The sequence below is a fragment of the Haemorhous mexicanus genome, chromosome 4 (assembly GCF_027477595.1).
Source record: "Haemorhous mexicanus isolate bHaeMex1 chromosome 4, bHaeMex1.pri, whole genome shotgun sequence".
Taxonomy (NCBI): Eukaryota; Metazoa; Chordata; class Aves; order Passeriformes; family Fringillidae; genus Haemorhous; species Haemorhous mexicanus.
In genome coordinates this window covers 50,219,333-50,240,386 of record NC_082344.1, presented here as the reverse complement: position 1 = coordinate 50,240,386, position 21,054 = coordinate 50,219,333, and the positions used below count along the sequence as shown (strand labels likewise).

At 47.2% G+C, this 21,054-nt stretch overlaps 1 protein-coding gene across 2 annotated transcripts in view; it reads left to right on the top strand.

The window, feature by feature from the left end:
- Positions 1–3,451: 3,451 nt before the first annotated feature.
- PDGFRA (platelet derived growth factor receptor alpha) overlaps positions 3,452–21,054 on the top strand; it is a 34,357-nt gene continuing 16,754 nt past the window's right edge. Inside the window, exons 1-12 of one of the 2 annotated variants that reach the window (XM_059844831.1) lie at positions 3,452–3,651; positions 10,903–10,963; positions 12,301–12,615; positions 15,360–15,623; positions 16,247–16,377; positions 17,726–17,897; positions 18,000–18,189; positions 18,681–18,796; positions 19,283–19,409; positions 19,909–20,102; positions 20,558–20,652; positions 20,762–20,894. In XM_059844831.1, the coding sequence (XP_059700814.1) occupies positions 10,915–10,963; positions 12,301–12,615; positions 15,360–15,623; positions 16,247–16,377; positions 17,726–17,897; positions 18,000–18,189; positions 18,681–18,796; positions 19,283–19,409; positions 19,909–20,102; positions 20,558–20,652; positions 20,762–20,894 (1,786 nt within the window). In that variant the 5' untranslated portion in view covers positions 3,452–3,651; positions 10,903–10,914. Of the gene's footprint in view, positions 3,652–4,063; positions 4,083–10,902; positions 10,964–12,300; positions 12,616–15,359; positions 15,624–16,246; positions 16,378–17,725; positions 17,898–17,999; positions 18,190–18,680; positions 18,797–19,282; positions 19,410–19,908; positions 20,103–20,557; positions 20,653–20,761; positions 20,895–21,054 lie in introns of those variants that run through there. The other variant, XM_059844832.1, reaches the window with a different exon arrangement.

Genomic DNA, 21,054 nt, shown 5'->3' with positions numbered 1-21,054 from the left:
TGTCTGGCTGCCTGTCCTCCCAGTGACACGGGATCCCTGCTATTCAGAGCCAAATTCTGTTGAACAAACAAAATGAGGGAATCTGTAGTCGTGGAAAGATGGAAAGAAATAAAAATCTAAAAATCTGGTAGGACTGTAAACCTACACAAGACCCTCCCGCCGCCAGAACACTTTTCCCGGAGGGGCTCGGGCCCTTGGAGTTCCCGTGTTTATCTCTCCTTCCAGGTGAGGCAGCCCTCACCGCTGTATTCACCTCCCTAGGCGACGGATGCAAACACAGATGTGAGGCCGCTCTGCTTTCTCCCTCTCTCAGGGGTTTGAGGGGTCTCTGCTCCGGGCTGTAGCTGCTCTTCACGCAGGGGTTCCTGCTCTAAAAGGTAAAAAGGGTGACTACTGCTCCGTGCATCGTGGAACGTGGGTAATGATAATTAAAACCAGACAAGCCTTCCCATCCAGTCAAAAGGCCCCCCTCAGTGGGGGCTCCCGCGGAGCCCGGGCCGGGGCAGCCCCTCTCGCCCGCCAGTCCCTCCGGTGGCCACACAAGCCACCTATTAGGTTGTTCAATAGGCTTATCCAGTTAACCGCTCCCCGGCTCACCCTTGGGAGAGAGCCGCAGGAAAGTATTTATTACTTGAAACAAATTGTGATTTCCCCAGGGACGGGGATGCTGAACGGAGGAGGGACTGAAGGGGCCTGAAGGCTCCCAGCCCCCCTGGAAGCGTCTGAGAGTGGAGAGACCCGCCCGGCAATAACCCGAGCCGTCGGTGCTCCTGCTGCCCGGACTCTGACGGCTTCGCGGGCCCGGGGAGGGGGACACAGACCCCCGCCCACCCCGGGGGGCAGGTTGTTAGAATAAACAGGCGAGAGCGGCCCTAGCCCGGGTGCCGCACTTTATTTGAGACGTGCAGCTTCCATCTGTTACCACATAAACACACGCTAACGGGATGCTTTATGCTCCAGCCCTTCAGAGGAGGGGAAGGCAGGAGGACAGGGGAGAGGTAAAAAATCCCCCCACCCCCAGCCTGTCCTCTAGCTAACCCCATGTCCCACTCGCCTCCCTGGACGGGAGCCCCCTGCACCACACGGGGCGGGAGGCAGAGCTCAGCAGCCGTCCTGGAGGGTTTATTTTAACTACCACCTCCTCTGCGCGGGACCAATGCATAGGCACAGCGGAGAGGGATCGGCCCAACACCCAGAGCGGGCAGAGCCCGGCTCCCGCTGGCTCGATGCTCCGCGGCACGGCCGGGCCCTTAGTGTGGGGAAGGGAAAGCTACGTTGGGGAAAGGGCCACCATTCCCACAAGGGTCCCTGAGAGACGGAACACCTCCGTCCCTGTCTCCACAGAGCCGTCAGGCCCCCGCCAGAAGGGCCAGATTGGCCTAGTAGGCAGCCTTGCCAGTCGCCTAGTTTACAGTTTTTATTTTTGGCTGGGTCTTGTGAGATCTCACGTGGAAGCCGTTAACGAACTCTCGATAATGATCGTGACAAAGGCATTATTCAAATGAGGCAGGTAATTGCAACCAGAAGGCACCTCCTCCCCTTTCCTTTTGCTCCTTTCTTTTCGAAAGAGTAACTCTCACATTACATCCCATCCTGATGGTATTTCGCCAGGAATCACCTCGCACGTTGAACCAGATACGCTCACGCCGGTACATCGCGGCCCGAGCCCTGCAGGATCGCCCCGGCGCTCAGGCAGTTGACGCTCATCTTCGAGGGATTTAAATTTGTGAGAGCCCGCAGCTCTGATCCAAGTGATGAGAAAGCATTTCCCTCCGCAAATTAAGGGGTTTAGGATGCTGGGTGCGCTCGCCCTCTCAGATGGAGAGTTCCAGGGTGCGGTGTGGGTTTTTTTTCTCCTGTGTTGTTTGTTTGTTTGGTTGGTTTAGATTTTTTTTTTCCTCTATGTTTTTTGACTCACTGGGAGCCTGTTGTTTATTCACAAGCATTACGGTATCCTGTTAGCATTCCGACCAGGGGCTGCTCATAGATCTGACTCCGATGATTTCCTGGAGGAACATGTGGAAGCAATAGCGGGGTTGTGCACTCACCGGGGCCGAGGACGCACTAGGGGAGGGCGTGCAAAGGGCCGGGAGCGCCTCGGGAACCTTGAGAGCTCAGGCAGGGGTACCTCAGCCCTGGGCGCGCATCCTTGGGAGTTGGGTCTCGTTTCTGCCTCTGTTCTCTTCGCGGCATCTTCGTTTCAGAGGCTGAACTCTCCCTCGCTTAGGGAAGAGAAAAACCACTGGGTCCGGGTTCTTGACATGGAGAACAAACTTTTGTTCAATACTAAATGGGAGAAAGAGGCGAGGGTGGTGGTGGTGCTGGACTGGGGAAGGAAGGAAATGGGAGAAGCCCCAGCACGCAGCTGTGGGGCCGGTGCCCTCCCCAGAAGGCAGGCGGCGGGCAGGGATCCGCTCGGCTCGGCTCCGCTCCGTTCCTGGGGCTGCAGTGCCCCCTCTCCAGCGGCCGCCGCATCGCCGCGCCCCGCCGGCCCCGCTCGCCGCGCTCCGCACGAAGCCTGCAGCAAAAGGGCGGCGAGGGCAGCTCCCCGGCAGCTCCCTCGGCCACCCCTTATCGCCAGTGATAGCGACGGCCAACAAAGCAGAGATACCCAGTGCTGGTTCCCCGGCGGGGATCAAAGCTCCGTCTGGAGCGTGTTCAAACAGGACGGGCTTGGACGTGCGCTGCCCGCGCCTCCGCCGGCACCTCCGGCCCTTGCTGTATCCCTGGTTTGGTTATTACTGGGGTCTGTTTGAGCAGGGCAAAGCGAAGGCAGAGACGAAGAGAAGAGTGTTCTCGGTCCCGTCGGAGCTGCGGGTTTTGGGCAGGCTGACTCCTGGTGAAGGTTACCTTTCGTTGTGTCTTTCATTCATAAATGTTAGTGATTCGTCTCTCCCCCTGTCTCTCTGTGCCTCCTGGTCCTGGCTGGCTCACGGCCGTCCGTCCAGCTTTCTAGCCCGAACCCGAGCGCAGCGGTGTACAAAGGACACGAGGAAGCCGCGAATTCGTTTCCAAATCAAACTCCCCGTCCATAAACTCACACTGTAAGCGTGGACATCGAGCCCTGCGCCCGAGCCACCGTCCTGGAGGGTCTGAGGAGGGAAGACTCATTCATGAAATTTGGGAGCACTCTGAGTTTTCACGAAAGTTTTTGGGTCTTTCTTTTTTTTTTTTCCTTTTTTTTTTTTTTTTTTTATTTTCTCCCCCTGCAGAGCAAAACTCCCCTCTTCCCCCTTTCCTCCCCCTCGCCCCTGCCATATGGCCAACCTCCCCCTCCCCTGCGAGGCTGCTGAAATCTGGAGGCAGAGACTGGCCCCCTGCCTGCGTAAGAGCCTCCCGCCGGCGCGCCCGCCTCCGGCCGCGGGGCTGGGGGCGCCGGGCGAGCCAGCAGCTCTTATTCTGAAGGGAACTGAGGGGGGCTTCATTTCCTGACAGCTATTTACTTAAAGCAAATGATTAGTTTTGGAAGGATGGTCTATAACATTGAATCAATTACGGGACGCGGTTTGTGAGACCATTACAGTCGGATCGGGAGGGAGGGCGAGCGAGAGGGAAAGAGCGCGGCTGAGCAGGGAAAGTCACAAAAGACGTGGACATATTTTGGATGTTTTACAATCTGCAGGATTGGGGCTGCGGATTGTAAAGGAGAAGGTAAGAGGTGCAGGGCATTTTCCCCACTTTTTTCTTTTTTTACACCTTTTCTCCCGCGGTTTTTTTTTCCTCGTTTATTTTATCAGGTTTTCTTTATTTATTTGTTGAGGTTTTCTTCTTTTTTTTTTCTCTCTTTTTTTTTTTTTTTCTTTCCCCCCGATGCTCTGAGCCGAGCGGAGGGCTTCCTCTCTCGGGGAGCAGGCGGCGGGCGCTGGCGACCCCGCGGAGGGGAGCGGGGGTGCAGCGCTGCGCCGCGCCGGCCGTCGGGGTGCGGCGGCGAGCAGCGCGGGCAGCGCTAATGACAAACACATTGGGACGGCGGCGGCCACCGCGCCGCATTCCTGCCGCGGGGGCGGGAGCGACCCGCCGGGGCTCCGCGGGCAGCGGCAGTGCCCGCCCCAGGGGGGAAAGCGGGGACGCGCACCGATCAAGTAAGCGGCTCCCTCTCTTCTCGCTTCCTTCACCCCGCTGCTCTCCCGTCCCTTCCCCCACCCTTTGTTTTTCGCCACCTTCCCTCCTTTAGATCCCCTTTCTCACCTCGCTCCCCCCGACCCGGTAGCCTAAAATGCCCCTAGATCCAGAGCAGAGGCACGCACACAACCCCCGAAAGGCGACCCGACCTCCATCCCTGCGCGTCCCGTCTTTTTTTTTTTAAGTGTTTCCGTGAAAGGGAAGATGCTGAATTTAGACAGGGCTGGTACCTGGAGCCTTTCCAGCCTGCAGCCCCTCTCTCGACGGGAATGCCAGCCCCGCCGTATGCCCTGCCGGACTGCTGGACCCCACTGCTTCCTACCCCGGGAAGGGCAAAGTCTTCGCGGCCACCTTTTGGATTTTGTCAAGAGCAGAACTGCAAACTTGCCAGCCTCTGCCAGGCTGGAGTCCCCTGGAAAAGTCCTAGGAGCAAGTAGGAAATGGCTTTTTGGCTGTCCGCGGCATTGCTCAACATTTTTGGACGCGGATCCCATAGCTCAGGAACCGTTCCAGAGAACAGGACTTGGACAGCTTTTTCTGGAGCCAGCAGCGACAGATCTAGCAAGGCAGCAGCAGTCCCAGGGCACAGCCGCCAGCCTCCGGGGCTCATCCGCACCCCGCCGGGGAGGCGGCTGCGGACCCGAGGCGGGAGCGCTGCCCTGGCCCCCACCAGCGCCGGGGGCACGTTCCCAGAGCCCCTCGACGGTATTTTCGGCGCGTCTCTTGCCAGTGTTCGAGCTCCCTAGCGCTCCTGCGGGGCCCAAGTCTGCAAGCCCGGAGAAGGCAGCACATCGCCTCGGCCCTGATGGGAACCTACGAACCCGTTCCCGGGCCTGCGGGCGCATCGCTCCCTCTTGGTCCCGCAGCTCCCGGGGGGCACAACCTCCACCCCCCGCCGGGACTCCCGCCCCTCTCCAGACCCCGCGCCCTGGGGCTTCATGCTTTGCCTGACGAAGAGGGCTGGAGAAGGAGAGTCGGGTCGTAGCGCCAGCTCCGTAGGGAAACACGTCTGTGCTCTGCTCCTGTCCGTCTCCCTTGTCCCTCTTTTTCTTTTCCCCGGCTACCCCGCATTAAGAAAAAAAAGTAGTCTCTCCAGCTTGGCAAAGGTTTTCCTATTGTTTCCCAGACAAACAGTGAAGTGGCTGGGAGCTGCCATCTCTGCTAGGTTTGCTCGGTGTCCCGGGCAGCCTTTGATCTGCAGCGGCTCCAGCCGTCGGGCTGCGCCGAGGGTGGGCTGTCCCGCTCCCCGGGGGCTGCCGCCCGGGCTCCCCACGGGCCGGCAGGGTCTGTCGGGCGCCTGCAGCCTGATGGGGGCTCGAGGGTGTGAACAGAACTTCCCACCACCATCCACACCCCGGTCCCGACTGGCTGCAGGTGGCCGCTGTCTCCCCGACGGGACGCACCGGAGGAAGCAGGATGGCTTGTTACGCTCTCGGCATCTCCTAGGGCCGATGTAGAGCCCAGCTGGCGTCCCAGCTCGGCTGACTAAGCTCTGTGTCCTTAGATGGGACAAGACACAGGATCAAAGCAAGGAGACAGGCATCAAAGATTTCTCTGTCATCGTCTCGTCAAAATCTGAACTGTGGAGATCCGACTTTAACTCTGCATGTAGAAACACTAGGAAAAGATCTCCCAGCAAGGGACTTCTGTTTTAGCTTCTAGTTAACAATGAGTGTTTTAGAATGGCCCTCAGCTAAACAGCAGTTTAGCCAACCTCAAAGCTTGGGGGAAAAAAGTTTGCAGAAAAATGAGACCCCACAAAACACTAGCATTTAGGAGTCCACAAGCAAACCAGCTCTCTCAGCCTGCAAGCACTCTGATGTTGCTTTTAAATGAGATCCCTTGTTCTGGTACTCCTCTTCAGGCACTGAGGGGCAGGAGTTGTGCCAGTCCTGCTGCCGTCGAGTACTGGGGCCATCTTTGCTGTTACCAGTTTGTTGATGTATGGGAAATCTTCATGTGGCTCTGAGGGTAATACATAGGTATTAGGTTACAAGAAAGCAGGAAGTAATAAATATTTTAATAAAATACCTCTCTTCTCTACTACAGCATTGGGCTAGGATTGAAGTAAAGTATACACAGACAGAAAGTCTTGCATAGCCCAGACCTCACAGATTATTTCCAGCTATACCCGTTGGTCTAAAAAGGAGGCTGAAATGTACAACTTTATATAATCCTTGCCTTCCTTGCTTCTTTATTTCATCATGACTACAATCACACCTACTTTTGTACGTGAACTCTAAAATTTTTAATAGAAGATGTTTCCTTTTTTACCTTTGAAGACTTCAAGACAAAGGAATGGCTTTTGAGAGGTGATTTTTCCTGGTGGTGGTGAGAATTGCTGATAATTAAAAAAAAAACAAACAAGAAAACAAATGATCCTTTCTCTCCCTTATGCCTTGCTCTCCTGCTTGACTCATCTCTTTCAAGCCTATGAAGCTTTGTGTGGGTGCCCAAGGGAAAAGTTTGCAATAGCTAGGCTTCCTAGCTCTTCTGGTCAAGAGAGATGGATTTTTTTTCTGCACAATAATTCTCAGCACTTGAGTTGAGATCTGAGGTGTTCTTTGATTTGATTCTGAGAACCTAAGGAAGATGTGTTACTTGGAAGTGCCAGCCGGTTTGTTTGTTTGTTTTTTCTTTTCCCCCCTGTTTTCTGGGACAGTCTGGAAAACCCTCCTTGGACCAAGTGGGAAAATTTAGGTTTTGCAACTCCCCCACTACCCTTAGCTCCTAGACTTGAGGGACTCTGTCCTGGAGGGTTAGGCTGAAGAATTGGGACTGACTAGAAGGCTCGTTAGGAGGTAGCCTCACTGCGTCCTGCAGAGCACAAAGTACTCAGCAGGAGACCAGCACTGGGCTACCCTTGATGCATGGCTATTCCTTGGGTTTTTCTTGATGCATAGTTTTTCTATGTACAGGCTATGCTGGATTCAAATATTTGTAAAGGGCCATGGAGCAAGCCTCTTTTTGTGAGAATATTTATGCCAGTCTTTTTCACTGAAGAGCTTTGAGCCTTTCCCCAGCAAAACCATCAGACCCACATGTTAGCACTGCAGGGTAGCGCTGCTCTTGTGGAGAGTTGAGTTTGCAGTTTGGGAACTGAGGAGCAAGAAATGTTTCAGAAGGTCCTGTCTGAACATTTACATTCAGCTGGTGACATATACCACAAGAAAGAAATGTCTTTTCTTGGGCTGGCCTTAGCTCTTCCTGGAAAAGATCAGCTTTCCCAGAAGGACAGACTGCCATTCTGACAAAATCACGACTGAAATTACCCAGCCCTCTCATAACAAGGATAATCATATCATTACATGCCAAGATTTACAATCCAAATACTCTCCTATCACTTATGTAAATACAGAGAAAATGGGACCAGGGTTGGTGTGTTGTTGGGGTTTGGATTTTTTTTTTTTTTTTTTTTTTTTTTTGGTTACTTTTCGGTTTGTTTGTTTGTTTGGAGTTTTTGTTGGGTTTTTTGGTTTTGGTTGTTTTTGTTTTGTTAGTTTTGTTTCGTTTAGTTTTGTTTTTTTTTTTTTTGATCACGTCAAATTAAAAATGTAGGAATTTTGAACGTTAAGTTGATCTGGAGAGCCAGCTTGGGCTGCTCGGTTGGAGACCAGCGCAGCCTTTTGCAGGACAAGCGATGAGGCTGGTTAGTGCGGATCAACATTGCCATCCCGCGGCCGCCAGCAAGAACTTCTGCGACTGGGCAGGAAATCAGCCCAGCAGTCCCCGGTGCTCGGGACATGGGCTGGTCTTCTGTCTTGAAAGAGCTCTTGGTTGATTCACAGCAGTATGAAAACAACATTTATCCTTGCCTCTTCTAGGTCCTCCTCCGCTCTTTCTCTTTAGGTCACGTAGAGCACTCACCTAGGAATATCGTAATTTTCTAAGCATGTGTTTCCATTGAGTTTCTGAACATTGATTTTACCTTGTCTTTTGTGGCAAAGCCAATGAAACCTTTCTTTATAGGAAGGCAGTGCTTGGCAGTTAGTGTTTGGAAAATTGACTCCTGGCTGATAACAGCTCTTCAGGATTAGCTTTCTGACTTTTTTTTTTCTTTTTTTTTAACCACGAAAGTGCACAAGAGAGATACCAGGATTTCAGTCAGAACCTTTCAAAATCTATGTAAATTCAATGACTGTCCAACGTGGGGCAAACCCCTGCAAAGAGCTTGGCAAATCTGCCAGTGCTTTACCTTGCTTTTACTATACACCCATGCTTCTATTTCAGATAGCAACGTCCTAAGTATGCAAGAAAACAAGGTTTGCTCAAACTCACATTGTATGTGTCGTGCTGATACTGGGTTTCAGCTTGCATAAACCTACTGGCTTCAGCAAGGCTACACCAAGTTATGGATTGATAGACTAGTGTTAGGAACTGAACCTGAGGTATTTATATCCAGGGCTGAGATTTGGATAGCTGGGGACAAAGACAGCTGGTTTGCCATAAGGAAGGTAAAGAAGCTAAAAAGGTGTATGTGATTGTAAATATAGAAAACCAGGATAGGTGTACCTGCCAGGTGTTGTGGGAATGAGTAAACTCTCTTGCCATGAGTGTGAAATGGTGCCTGTGTTAAACCTTGAGTCCAGCATGGATGTGTGAGGGTATGCTGGTGATGGCACCAACATTCTTAAGTCAGACGTGTGATGTAACTAAATTCAAATAGGTTTTGAATACAGTGATGTGAATCCTTAGTATGTTATTCTGTCTTTCACAACGAAGAAGTGTTGCTCTGGGTCTTGATGAGATTAACTGTCATTGAGGAAAGATCAAAGCTCTGGGTTACGAAAGAAGAGCCAGATGGAAAAAGCAAATTTAGTTAAGTCCTTGTGTTTTTAAAGTGCAGTGCTACATTGAGACACTCATTGTGCCAGCCCAGCCAAGACAGCAAGTTCAAAGCAGCACTTTAGAAATGCCATCACCTGTATTTCCATTGTTGGGCTTCAGTCCTCACTTACACACACAGCTCTGCAACAAGTCCACTTCAGCAGAGCTTCTGGTGTGCAAGAGATGAACCAGCTTGGTTTTTTCTCCTCCTTTGCTGCACCACTTGCACTGAATAGTCTGGCAAAACAACACAAGATGGGGAGAGAGTTGCCTTTTCAGTCAGAATAGGGAGGGACCTTGGCAGAAGTGGGGTAACATTGTCTTGTGGATCTTGGGAGATTAGGAGTCAGATCAGTAAAGCAGACCATGGTAAATCTTTAAAGAGTCACAGAGGGCTACTTTATTAGAAAAAATGCAGGGTATAAATGTGATAAAAATGAGTAAAGGGGCTGAAAGTGAGGGAACTATTTGATATCCAAGAGTCTGTTATTGATGGGAGACAGATACGTAAGCACATGGCAATTATTGCTAATTGAAGAAGCAGGCAAGATGCCTTTCTCTGCTGGAACATTGTTAGCTGGATTTCTGAAGGTGTTTGTACACGCTTTTGAGGCAGGTAGTCTCCTAATCCTGCTCCTGAGACCTTTATGTTCAAATAAAAAATTTTTGCTCTGCAAAGGGGTGCTGTCTGCTCCACCCATTGCAGGAGAAAAGCAGGACTAGATCAGAAACACTTCTTGGCATGTTGTAAGCATTTAGTTCCCATATGGCACTGCCACAGTTGTAATAACTAGATGCACCTACGTGCTTTCAGATCTCAGCATCAGGAACTGAATACCAGAGGATGAATAGAAACTCTCCAGAACCTTTGAAAAACAGTCCCTGTCTTGGCACATCATTCTTTGTTTTACTCCTTGGTCAGTGTTTCAAATTAGGGGCTCTTCTGTGCAGTGTTTTTTTCATCTCTACTGGATTTGGGCCAAATCCAGTTGCTATTAGAAGTCACCAACAAAGCATCTGTTGGTTACAATGGGAGCAGGGATTGCAGGATCTTGTCCTTTAGAAATTACCTAGCATGTTGCTAGAGGGCTTTGTGTAAAAATGTCATTACATGGCACAAAAATGACATAGATGCTGATTGCTATTGTTGCCTCTATACGACAGATGCTTTAGGATTATATGTTTGAAAGCTGGAATAATTGCATGTGATCTATGACTCTCTGCACTCTTGGGGAGAATAGATGCTCTATGAATGGCACTGCTGGCCTAGAGTCTGTAATGGATTTATTTCATTAGAAAATTTCAGCATGTGTTTTAAATAGCATGTCTCTCGATCAAGGGAATTCTTGCTAAATAAGCAATAAGTGCTATTGTATTACATTGTATTCTGTAAGCTATATATACACATATGTACAATGGCAAAACAAAAATATCACTCAGGGTTGTACTATTTGTAATAAGAGTGGCTTTAAAAATGTACTTTTCTCCCATAAAAGCTGCTTGCAGTTGAAAGGTCAGAACTTACTGCATGAAGATGAAACATCTTCATGATGCTTGTGAGGGTGCTGCCTCTGTGCAGGGGCGTTTCTGTGGGCTCGGTCCCAGAGGCTACAGGGTGAGCAGAGCTGCCTGCCAGCTGTTGGAGAGGGGATGCACCAGGACTTGGCTCCTTACACCAGGGCTGGGCTCCTTACACTGCCAGTGGAGGGAAGGGGGTTGGTGTCTCATCTGCCTGTGACCAGCCTGTGGCCACACGCACCTTGTGGCAGTAGGTGGCATGAGTCTCACTGGGCTGTGGCCGTGAATTGAGGTCCCTGGGCCACTCCTCTTCGTGGCACTGTGGGGAGTGATGGGAAGCTGCACTTGGGCGCTGCAGAAGAAGGGTCCTGCTAAGTCTTATACAGTTGTCAGTCCATTAACTGTCTCTCTCTTGCCTTCTCCTTTCTGTTTCAGTTGTTGGCAGCTATGGGTACTTACCCACAGACGTTCCTGATCCTGGGATGTTTTCTCACAGGTAATGTTCCTCTAAGCTTCCCCACCCCTAATTCTTCATAAATCCATGTTTAAACTCGCTTTCATTCTGCCCACAATAACAAATGCCACATGGTTGCCAGCTGGTCACAGACCTGGTTTTTCCGCTTTTCCCCCCGTCCCGGTAGGCTATGACGAGACCTACTGAGAAGGCAGCACTTTCACTGGCCCCTCTCGGCTGCTTCGCCCCTCCTGTGCTGCCACAGCCTGCCACCCGAGCGGTGTGAGTGTGCGGGGACAGTGCGCAGCGCGCCTGCAGCGTCCCCGCCCGCCCCCGGGGATCGCGGCCGGGCTGCCTGGGTGGGCTCCCCGCATCCTCCCCCGCCGCGCCTGCCGGCCCAGCCTCCGGCATTGCTGCGCTCCTGGTGATGGCAGGCAGGGCTGGCCGGGCCACAGGGTGACAAATATAGAAAGGGCCTCTGGAGCAAGGGAACTCTGGGCAGGAGTGGAAAATGATTTCAAAGACAGTCTGGATTCCCGGTGCCGGTTTATTGCAGAGAGTGCCAACTTCACTCAGTGGGCCTAGGTGCTTGTTTATTGTACAGGTCATTTGGGAGACTGAAACCACAAACATATTTCCTTGGTGAGTTCCTCATTTTGTACGGTTTGGATCCTCTAATTTTCCTTCTGTGAGTTGGACCTGCACCAACCCACCTGCAAATTAACTAGACTTGCAAATCTGAGCCTGTAACTGGAGATTGCATCTGAAAACCAGTTCCATCTACAACATAGTTCAGTGAATTGCAGTTTTATTTGGCTACAAGCCTTCTGAACATTTTGGCTAGAGGTAGACCTGATGTACAAGCTCTTGTTCTGGCCCTTTGCAGAAACTAAAGTCAGATGTAAAATGCAGGTTTTAGTCTTGGGAGGTGGTTTCCAAATTTCAGCTATGAGCTTGCTTGAAAGCTGACAGGACTGCTGGTTTCCTGACCACTGCTGTAAGAAGGTGTGAAATGCCGGTGACCCAGCAGCCAGGGTGTGGAATTCACTGTTCTGCAGTAGAGCTGTGTACAGCTTAGGGCTGGAAAGCTGTGGTGTGGATTGGGAGCTATCTCTAACTTCACCTCTGTCTGTCTTTCACCTCTTGATTTGACAAACAGAAGTCAGCAAGCAAACACTTAACATTTCAAAGGAAAGCCATTTGCTATTCCTCTGGCAAAGCTTTGGCTTTTAAGAAGAGCAAATTTCCTGGGACATCAGCAGGTCTGAAGCAGTCAGAAAAGAAAGCTGCTCTGGACTCCCTCTGCTTCCTTTCACATCCCTGTGCTGTGTATTGCAGTTTTGTGTATTCACGTGCTATTTATTTGTGTCTTTTTGCAGGACCACTCCTAACATTTTGCCAGCTTCCTCTGCCAACTATTGTTCCCAACAGGAACGAAATGGTGGTACAGCTGTATTCCAATTTCACACTTAAATGCTCTGGAGACAGCGAAGTGAGCTGGCAGTACCCAGTGACCGAGGGAAACCACAGGATAGACATTAGACACGAAGAGAACAACAGTGGCCTCTTCGTGACAGTGCTCGAAGTTGGGAATGCCTCGGCCGCCCATACGGGGCTGTATGTTTGCTATTATAACCACACCCAGGAGGAGGATGGCGAGGTGGAAGGGAAGGACATCTACATCTATGTGCCTGGTAAGTGGGAGATGCCACAGCCGCAGCTGCACCTGGAGCTTGGGGCGGGAGAGGTGAACCATGGATGTTCAGAAGAGGTGTGTTGCTGGCGGCAATTTACTGTCTGAGGAAGAGATATAACCCCAGGGTTAAATCACGTGTAAATGAAGGCCAGCCCCTGTAAATCTACAGATGCTCTTCCTTCTTTCTATTGGTTTTCACTTTTTGATAAGAGTTTGAGTTCTCAAGAAGAGTGATGAATTCAAAACTTTAGAGCTGAGGTCTTCTGACCACCAGGGGGCTGGAAAGCAGACCTTGGTGGCTGGTCAGCTCATCTGCGGGAGTATGCCCAGCCTTCAGGTTTGCCTGGCTCCCAGGGGGGAATTAACAGAAATTCCAGGCTTTTCAGGGGGCACTTGGGTGGATATCTTGGGATGTGTACTGACCAAACCAATGCTGTGTATGATACTAAAGCTCCTGAGGAAGGCCATATCCTGTTCTTAACCTGAATTAGGCTTTAACTAAGAACTGGAAAAAGCTCATGTGTGGACTGGGCCTGGGAAGTGTAAAGCAATGGAGATGTCCTAGAGGTGACTGTCCGAGGGAGGGGAAAGAAGTGCTCTTGCTGGCCCGCCTGATACAAGATTAAACACATGTTGCTACTGTGCAGTGCCCTGTAATTTTCAAGGCAAACACAGCCTTCCAAGGCCCTGTATTGCATTTCTCTTTAGTGGTGGAAAACTGTTGGGCTCAGAAGAAATGGCATCCCTTCTTTTTGGAAGCGCCTATTTCCAGTATTGCCCTCCCACCCCCTTGTTCTGACTGGAAATCTGCTTAAAGGCTTTCCACAATCTCTATGGGATAAGAATCTTTATTGTCATAGCTGATCAGCTGAGATAGCTGATAGCACCAAAGGCTGAGCCATGACTGACTGCTCCTGTAAAGCCCTGTCTGGATGTTTCCTTGGCATTGGCTGGGCTTCAGGGGGTGAGGGTCACAACTGCAGGGCTGGAAGAGATCAAGCCACTGGATTTGCAGTAAACATATTGAACAGGGAACAAAAGAGAGAAGAGATTGCAAATCATCCTGCAAAACTGCAGTGTGTTCTGAAGGAGTGACGTCTGCAATGGCAAGGAAGATTCTGGAAGGGCAAAAAGCCAGGAGGCAATAACAGGACTTGTTTTAAAGGCTATTTTGCAGTGGCATTAAGTTTTTGCTGTTGACAGTGTGTGATTCAAGGAGAGTGATTCTTCCAAGACTTTCCATTTGCCACAACAAATGTAAAGTGTTTGCATTCGTTCTTGAAGCAAGATGTTTCAGCAGAGCTGGATACTGCCAGCTTTGGCACATATATCTCAATATCCAAGCAGCTCTAACCAAATTGCCAGAAGATGTTGTTTACGTTAAGCAGTCATGCAACTCACCCAGTGGAGGAATATAAAGGCAAGAGCTGGAAGATTTCTTCAAGAGGACTTTTTGGTTTGGTTTTTGAAAGCCTCTCGACATCAGCCTACCAGATTTGCAGGGCAGAGACACCCTGTAATTTTTTCCACTTGCTAACCATCAAGATGTCATAAAGGCAGAAACATATCCTTTTCTCCAAATTATAGAGAATGTCTCTGTTTCCACTGTAAACTTTGTCCTTACAATTGCTTTTCCTGCAATGAATTAGGAGGGCAATGGGTGGCAGCAACCCACTGTAGCCAGGGAGGATTACGTTGGGACTTCACACAATATCCTATTTTCACTAACAGCACATAGAAAACCAAACTAGGTGAATCTTGTTTCTGTTTTAAATTACAGTGGGAAAATGAATACATGGAGTTGGCAGCATTTTTGGGATGGAGCGCTGTGTTTGGAATATTGCTACAAAGAGCCTGCCAGTGCAGCAGAAAGTCTATTGTTGGAGGGATTTGGATTGCTATTTATTAAATTTTATTATAAAGCTTTGCACAGAAGCTTCAGGCTAGCAGGGATTACTTGTTTATTCTGAATGGCCAAATGGAGACGATTTGAGGGCTATGCTTTTTATGCATAATGTTATGCAATTATGTTTTAAACTCAGACTTTGGATTGGCTGGATAAGAAAGTTGGCATGCATTTTGTTGACTTTAAAAGAAATAAAACTACCAGGTCCTTGTTTGCTTTTTTTCCTAGTTGAATACTGTATTTTGAAAACCACATGCTGTGACCATAATTAACTATGCCTCATAACTGTAATGTTGGACATGTTAGAAATACATGAAGATAAGTACCTTGAACTATTTTTGATGAAATGTGGCTTTAGTGGTGCTCAACATAAACAACATGAGACTGACTTCTACTTTTTTTTTTTACTTGGAAAGTGTTTGGAATTTTATTTTATTTTTATTTTACCCCCTGCTAATATATTGCTTAAGAGACAGCTACTAATAAAAAAGGTGAAAAACATCTAACTTAAAATCGTGTGAGTTGTGGATAATAACACTTAACATTTTGGGGGGAGGATCTTATATATTTATCATTTTGCATCCTGAATTGTCACAAAGGAACCTAAGCCCTGTCCTGTTTTGTCCTTAGGAGAAATGATTCATGACATGTCACATCAAGTAGCTAAAATGAGATACCACATGAAATTAGCAAACCTTACCTGCAATATCTGAAACACTGGGAGAATGAACTGCGCAAGTTTCACTTATGACCTATAAGTGGTCATTGATATGCAATTCTTGTACACGGACTTGCTGCAAACAAGACAGTGTAAGATTATCTCTTGTTTTTTACAGACCCAGACATGCCTTTTGTTCCTTCTATACCAGAAGACCAGTTCATCCTGGTAGAAGAAGGTGATCCTGCAGTTATCCCTTGTCGGACAAGTGACCCAGAGGCTCAAGTGACTTTAGTTAACAGTCTAGACAAGCCTGTGCATGCCTTATATGACACCAAACAAGGCTTCATAGGGAATTTTCCTGCAGGCTCATACACGTGCAAAACAATGGTGAAAGGTGTGGAGTTCAAGTCTGATGAGTTCCTCATCTATATTATAAGAGGTATTTATTTCTATTCATTTTTTAAAAAATAAAAAGTGCTTGTGTTCTTTCTTCACACTGTAAGAGCACCAGCATCACGGGGTTATATCAGATATTTCTCCAATGATGGGCTCCTCGCTTCTTAGGTGTCCCTAACTTTATCTTCTCTCCAAAATTATTGCAAGAAAAATGTTTTGTAGTCCATATATTTTCAGTCTATTTGCTGAAACACAACTTAAAAGGCTGGTGTTTCCCAGTGGCTTTGAACTGTAGAACTCTGGGTAGTCTGAAAAACATAATGATTTCATTATTTTGAAAACATTTTTCCTGGCCATCAAGGAATTCTCAAAGACAGTCACTGATTAGCAAAATGGGAAATTGCTTTTCTACCAAATGCTTTTGTACAGGGGGGTTTGAGATAGGAACCTGTAATTGAAATTTTATTTGTGGGATTGAACTGCCTGTGCAGTTCATGTTTTAAATACAAATTGTTTATATTAGTATGGATCAGCAGTACTTTTAATGACTTTTCAAGGTGATTCCTCAGTACAGGAATTGAAATGGAAATCTTCCTCTGAAACTGCACCATGTGAAAATTGTACTCTTTCAAAAATTAAATGAGATCTCTCTCTCTCTTCTCTTAGCTACTTCACAGCTGCCTGTTGAAATTGAAGCTCTTAAAACTGTCTACAAAACAGGCGAGACCATCGTAGTAACTTGTGTGGTCTTTGACAATGAGGTGGTTAATTTACAGTGGAATTATCCTGGGAAAGTGGTAAATATCTCTCTTTCTTTTTTTTTTTCCACAACATTTGTAGTTATTTATTCGGCAAGCAAGTGAGGTTGTAAAATATTCTTCTCTTATCTGAGTGAGGGCTGCTGAGGAGAGAAAACCAACTAAGTTCTTTTAATTTTAGGTTATCATAAAAGAAAGTCAGTCCCAAAAGGTAAATTTGCTGTTAGTAACTAAGCAAAGCATGAGAAGAAGGTGAGGTATGGCTGAGGAAGTAATGCTGTCTCTCAGGTCTTGTGCTGCTGGAGAAAGAGAAATGTTGTGAAAATTGAAAGATCTACGTATGTTGGGCATCTGAGTAGAGCTCTGCTGCTGAAGGTCTGAGCCTCTAAAACATCTCTCTTAAATCCTGGTTCTTGGTTATAATAAAGAACAATGAAGAACCAAGTCTATAATCTTAAGTGTTCTTCATTATGCGGATGTAAACTGAAATGATTCTTACAGTCTCTGAATTTACTAATGAGAAACATAAGAAAACCATGTGGAACCCTGAAATTTTTAAAACTGGTTTAACATCCTTGTAGAACCTGAAATTTTTTTAAACTGGATTAACATCCTTCTGCAGTGAAAACTTTTATTCAGCGGAACTTGGCTAGGGCCAAGCAATTTCAGAATATCCCATGTAAAAAGTCTGGTTGCTGAAGGAATGATGTAATTGAAGTCTACCTAGCTGTCACTCCAAATCCCACTTTTTATTTAAGTTAGGAGCCGAAGAGGAAAAATTATTTGAGCAAGGTTTGTCTAGTTTTCCATCGTACACATCATTACAGTCTCTGCTATATGCCACCTTTCAAAACTAGCCCCAGCATATTTTTGTACCAGCTCCTCATGATAACATGGTGTGTCATTTTCACCACACCTTTACTCTCAGGAGTTTTCTCCTTCTCAATAAATTATTCTTGTTTTGAGAGTAGCCAGTACATAGCACCTAGTAACTGGTTACTTTTTGTCTGGTGAAGGGGATAAAAATTCATCTTACTTCATGGACATTGAACAAAGGGGACTCAAGTGGCTTTTACATCTGAGGAAAAGGTAGTGCATAAAGAGTAAATTTCTCAGTCAAGTTGCTTACTCAAATTTTCAAAGGTATTTTTTCTTTTGTGAACAAAATATGAGCTCTCAACCTCCTGTGCCCACCCCCAAAAGGGTGTATTTTCATAGGCACAGATTTTCTGTTGGGGCTGAAAAAGGCATCCTTATCTGAGTAAACAAGTCTTCTGCCACACAGAATTTAGATGTTTACTCTCACTTCAGGGGTATCAAAGAACCTCAGTGATGTGCTTTCAACTCAGTTACTTAGACAAGGTTTTTTTCCTTCTCCAAACTACAGAAAGAAAAAGGTCTGATAAAACTTGATGATATCAAAGTGCCGTCACAGAAGCTGGTTTACACCCTGACCATTCCTGAGGCATCGGTGAAAGACACAGGGGATTATGAATGTACTGCTCGGCATGCAACCAAGGAGGTCAAGGAGAATAAGAAAGTAGCCATTACAGTTCATGGTATGGTCTGATTTCAGTGTCTAAAATTATCAACACATTGGAAAACACCATTCCTGAAAAATGTTGCATAGTGTTGTTTACACAAGGCTTTTTCATTTACAGACAAAGGCTTTGTTCACCTGGAGCCTCAGTTCAGCCCTCTGGAAGCTGTCAACCTGCATGAAGTCAAAAACTTTGTTGTTGATGTGCAGGCTTACCCAGCACCAAAAATGTACTGGTTGAAGGATAATGTGACTCTGATTGAAAATCTTACAGAGATTGTAACTACTTCAGGAAGAGTCCAGGAAACAAGGTAAAAAACCTTCTTTCTGACCCTTACTTTGCCATGCTGACTTGAGTTCCTCCCCCAGGAAACTGGGCACTACTCCTGCTCGCTCTTTATGCCTTAGTTTGTTGCTTCTTCCTCAGTGGCATTTAAAAATTGTTTGTATGTTTTCTGTTCTAAAGGGCAATGCCTAATTTACTTCTTTTTACTATCTTCATAATATCAACCTCTTCAAGGTTCCTGAGCTCCCTTTAACACGTCCCACACCAATAATTCCTGGCAATTTCCAGTAAAATCAGGGCTTTGTCAGGCCACTGCAGAAAGTAACTAAGGCCACTTCTTTCTCAGTTGTATGTTGATAGTTATTTACCACTTGAGTAATGACTTAGTTGAAGGCATGCTAGAAATGCTAAATGTCACTATGTTATAATTGCAACATACCCAGATTACATGTTGCCCCCAAATGATTTTTTTAATGCCTGCTTTAAAAATACAAACAAAAACTTGCATTTCTGCAGGTTTCAGAGTATTTTAAAATTGATACGGGCCAAGGAGGAAGACAGTGGATACTATACTTTGGTTGCTGAAAATGAAGATGAGATTAAAAGATACACCTTCTCATTGCTAATACAAGGTAAGCAGCCCCAAAGCCTTGCCCACCAGAACTCATGGCACACCGCAAAGACTTGATCCACTCACACACGGCATGGCCTGGAGTATGGATACATAAAAGGCACGCACCAGGCTGAGCAGAGGAGAGCGTGTCAGTCTCTGGAGCTTTTCTAGCCTGATCCTGGCTTTCACTTCTGCACTGGCCTTGAGCCAAAAAGAAACTTCATCCACCCAGCTAAGTAATTCCAGCTGACAGTAGGATGATAGCTCATTTAACATGACATGAAGACGTGGCACAACTGCAGCACTTCCTTCTCATTGCTCTAGCCTAGAATCCGCTGTGTGCTACAGCAGATAAGCACCTCCTGGTTGAGTCAGTGTCTGTAGCTCTTGCTAAGGCATTGGCCAAACAACACCTGTCCTGCTTTGAAATTTGAAGCTGGTTTTTTTTTTTTTTTTTTTTGTAAGCACTGACAAATATTTTAACAAACTCCTGACTCCTTCCCAGTTCCAGCTCTGATCTCAGCCCTCGTGGATGATCACCATGGCTCTGCAGGTGGGCAGACTGTGAGATGCTTGGCAGAGGGGACCCCACTTCCCGATGTGGAATGGCTGGTTTGCAAGGACATTAAAAAGTAAGAGGAGTGGGTGTTTTCTTACCTGAAATATGACCTAAATCCTCAATTATCTTAACATAATTAGTTACTTTACCATGTTTTCCTCATAAAGAGACAGTAAGTTTCAGATAATTCATATTTCTTTTTAGAGGCGTGCTGTTTATATTTCAAGAGATGCTGTCAGTGCCCTTCTTTACATCCTAAAGGACACAAAACAATGTGTCAATTCAGCTTTCTCTCATAAAAGCTTTCTGTTCAGTAAGCTGACTCCAAGGATTTCACAGCCCAGGTCTGAGTAAGGATTTTGAGAAGTAGCTGTCCCTCCATTTAGGGAGTATTTTTATTTTGAAGGAAGAAAGGTGCAGGTTTTTCAGAGATGCAGTCTAAAGACCCTTCTGGCCCTTAAATATGTTGTTGTCAGAAGAAATTTGCAGGGAAAGGTAATTCTTGTTCTGTTCACTCTTATTTATCCATAAGTACACCCAACGCCCATTTCCCCCATTATTCTTCTCTGCAGGTGCAACAATGACACCTCATGGACCCTTTTGACTAACAATGTCTCTGATATCCATATGGAAGCCCACCTGGATGAGAAAAACATGGTGGAAAGCCAGGTGACCTTCCAGAAGGTAGAGGAAACCCTGGCTGTGCGATGTGTGGCAAGGAATGACCTCGGTGCCGTTACTCGAGAACTGAAGCTTGTGGCTCCCAGTGAGTTTGCTTTGTCCTTCTATGCAATTACAACAGCCAGTTTGGCCCTGCTCTAACTCCCCCCAGCTCATTCCTAATGGATAAAAATATGAATTGTTGTAGATGATAAATTAGGGTGGATTTTCTTTTTCACCCCGGTATTTCTGAGGATGAGGCCTTTTACAGGTCTTTATGGTGCATCTGCTTTTTGCTTATTATGTGGCTCCATAATTCATTTTATCATTTTATTAGTACTGGCTATGGGACATTCTTCTAGACAATCTGCATTTGCTTTTGAAACACGATGGCACAGCAGCTCTGGGCTTGGAAAGGCTTTAGAGTCACCAGCCTTAGGAACTGCTCCTGCCACTTCTGCAGGACACAGGAACTGCACTGATAGGGGAGGTGGGTGTCTTATGTGTGTGATGTTCCTCATGGCTCATGAAGAAAATATGGTCTATCTTTTTACTCCACAGCCTTGAGATCAGAGCTAACTGTGGCTGCTGCTGTCTTGGTGCTGTTAGTGATTGTGATAATTTCCCTGATTGTCCTGGTCATCATATGGAAACAGGTATGTAGAGAAGTGTTTCAATTTGGGTGCTGAGCCCTGCTGGGTTTTGGTCTGCTCTAAAGTCAGGTCCAGGACTAATGCTTGGTTTTGCATTCAATGTGCTCTGCAGAAGCCCAGGTATGAGATTAGATGGAGAGTCATTGAGTCTATCAGCCCTGATGGCCACGAGTACATTTATGTGGACCCAATGCAACTGCCTTATGACTCCAGATGGGAGTTTCCTCGAGATGGGTTAGTGCTTGGTAAGTTTTCTTTAAGGGACTGGCCCCACCCTTCTTTTGGGGAAAGACATTCAGTGACCATTCTGAGGTGTCTGCAGGATTTGCAATGGAAGTTATGGCCACAAAGTCCAGAGTGTCTGTCTGTTCTCATCAGTTCTCCTTCCTGACCTTCTTCTACAGT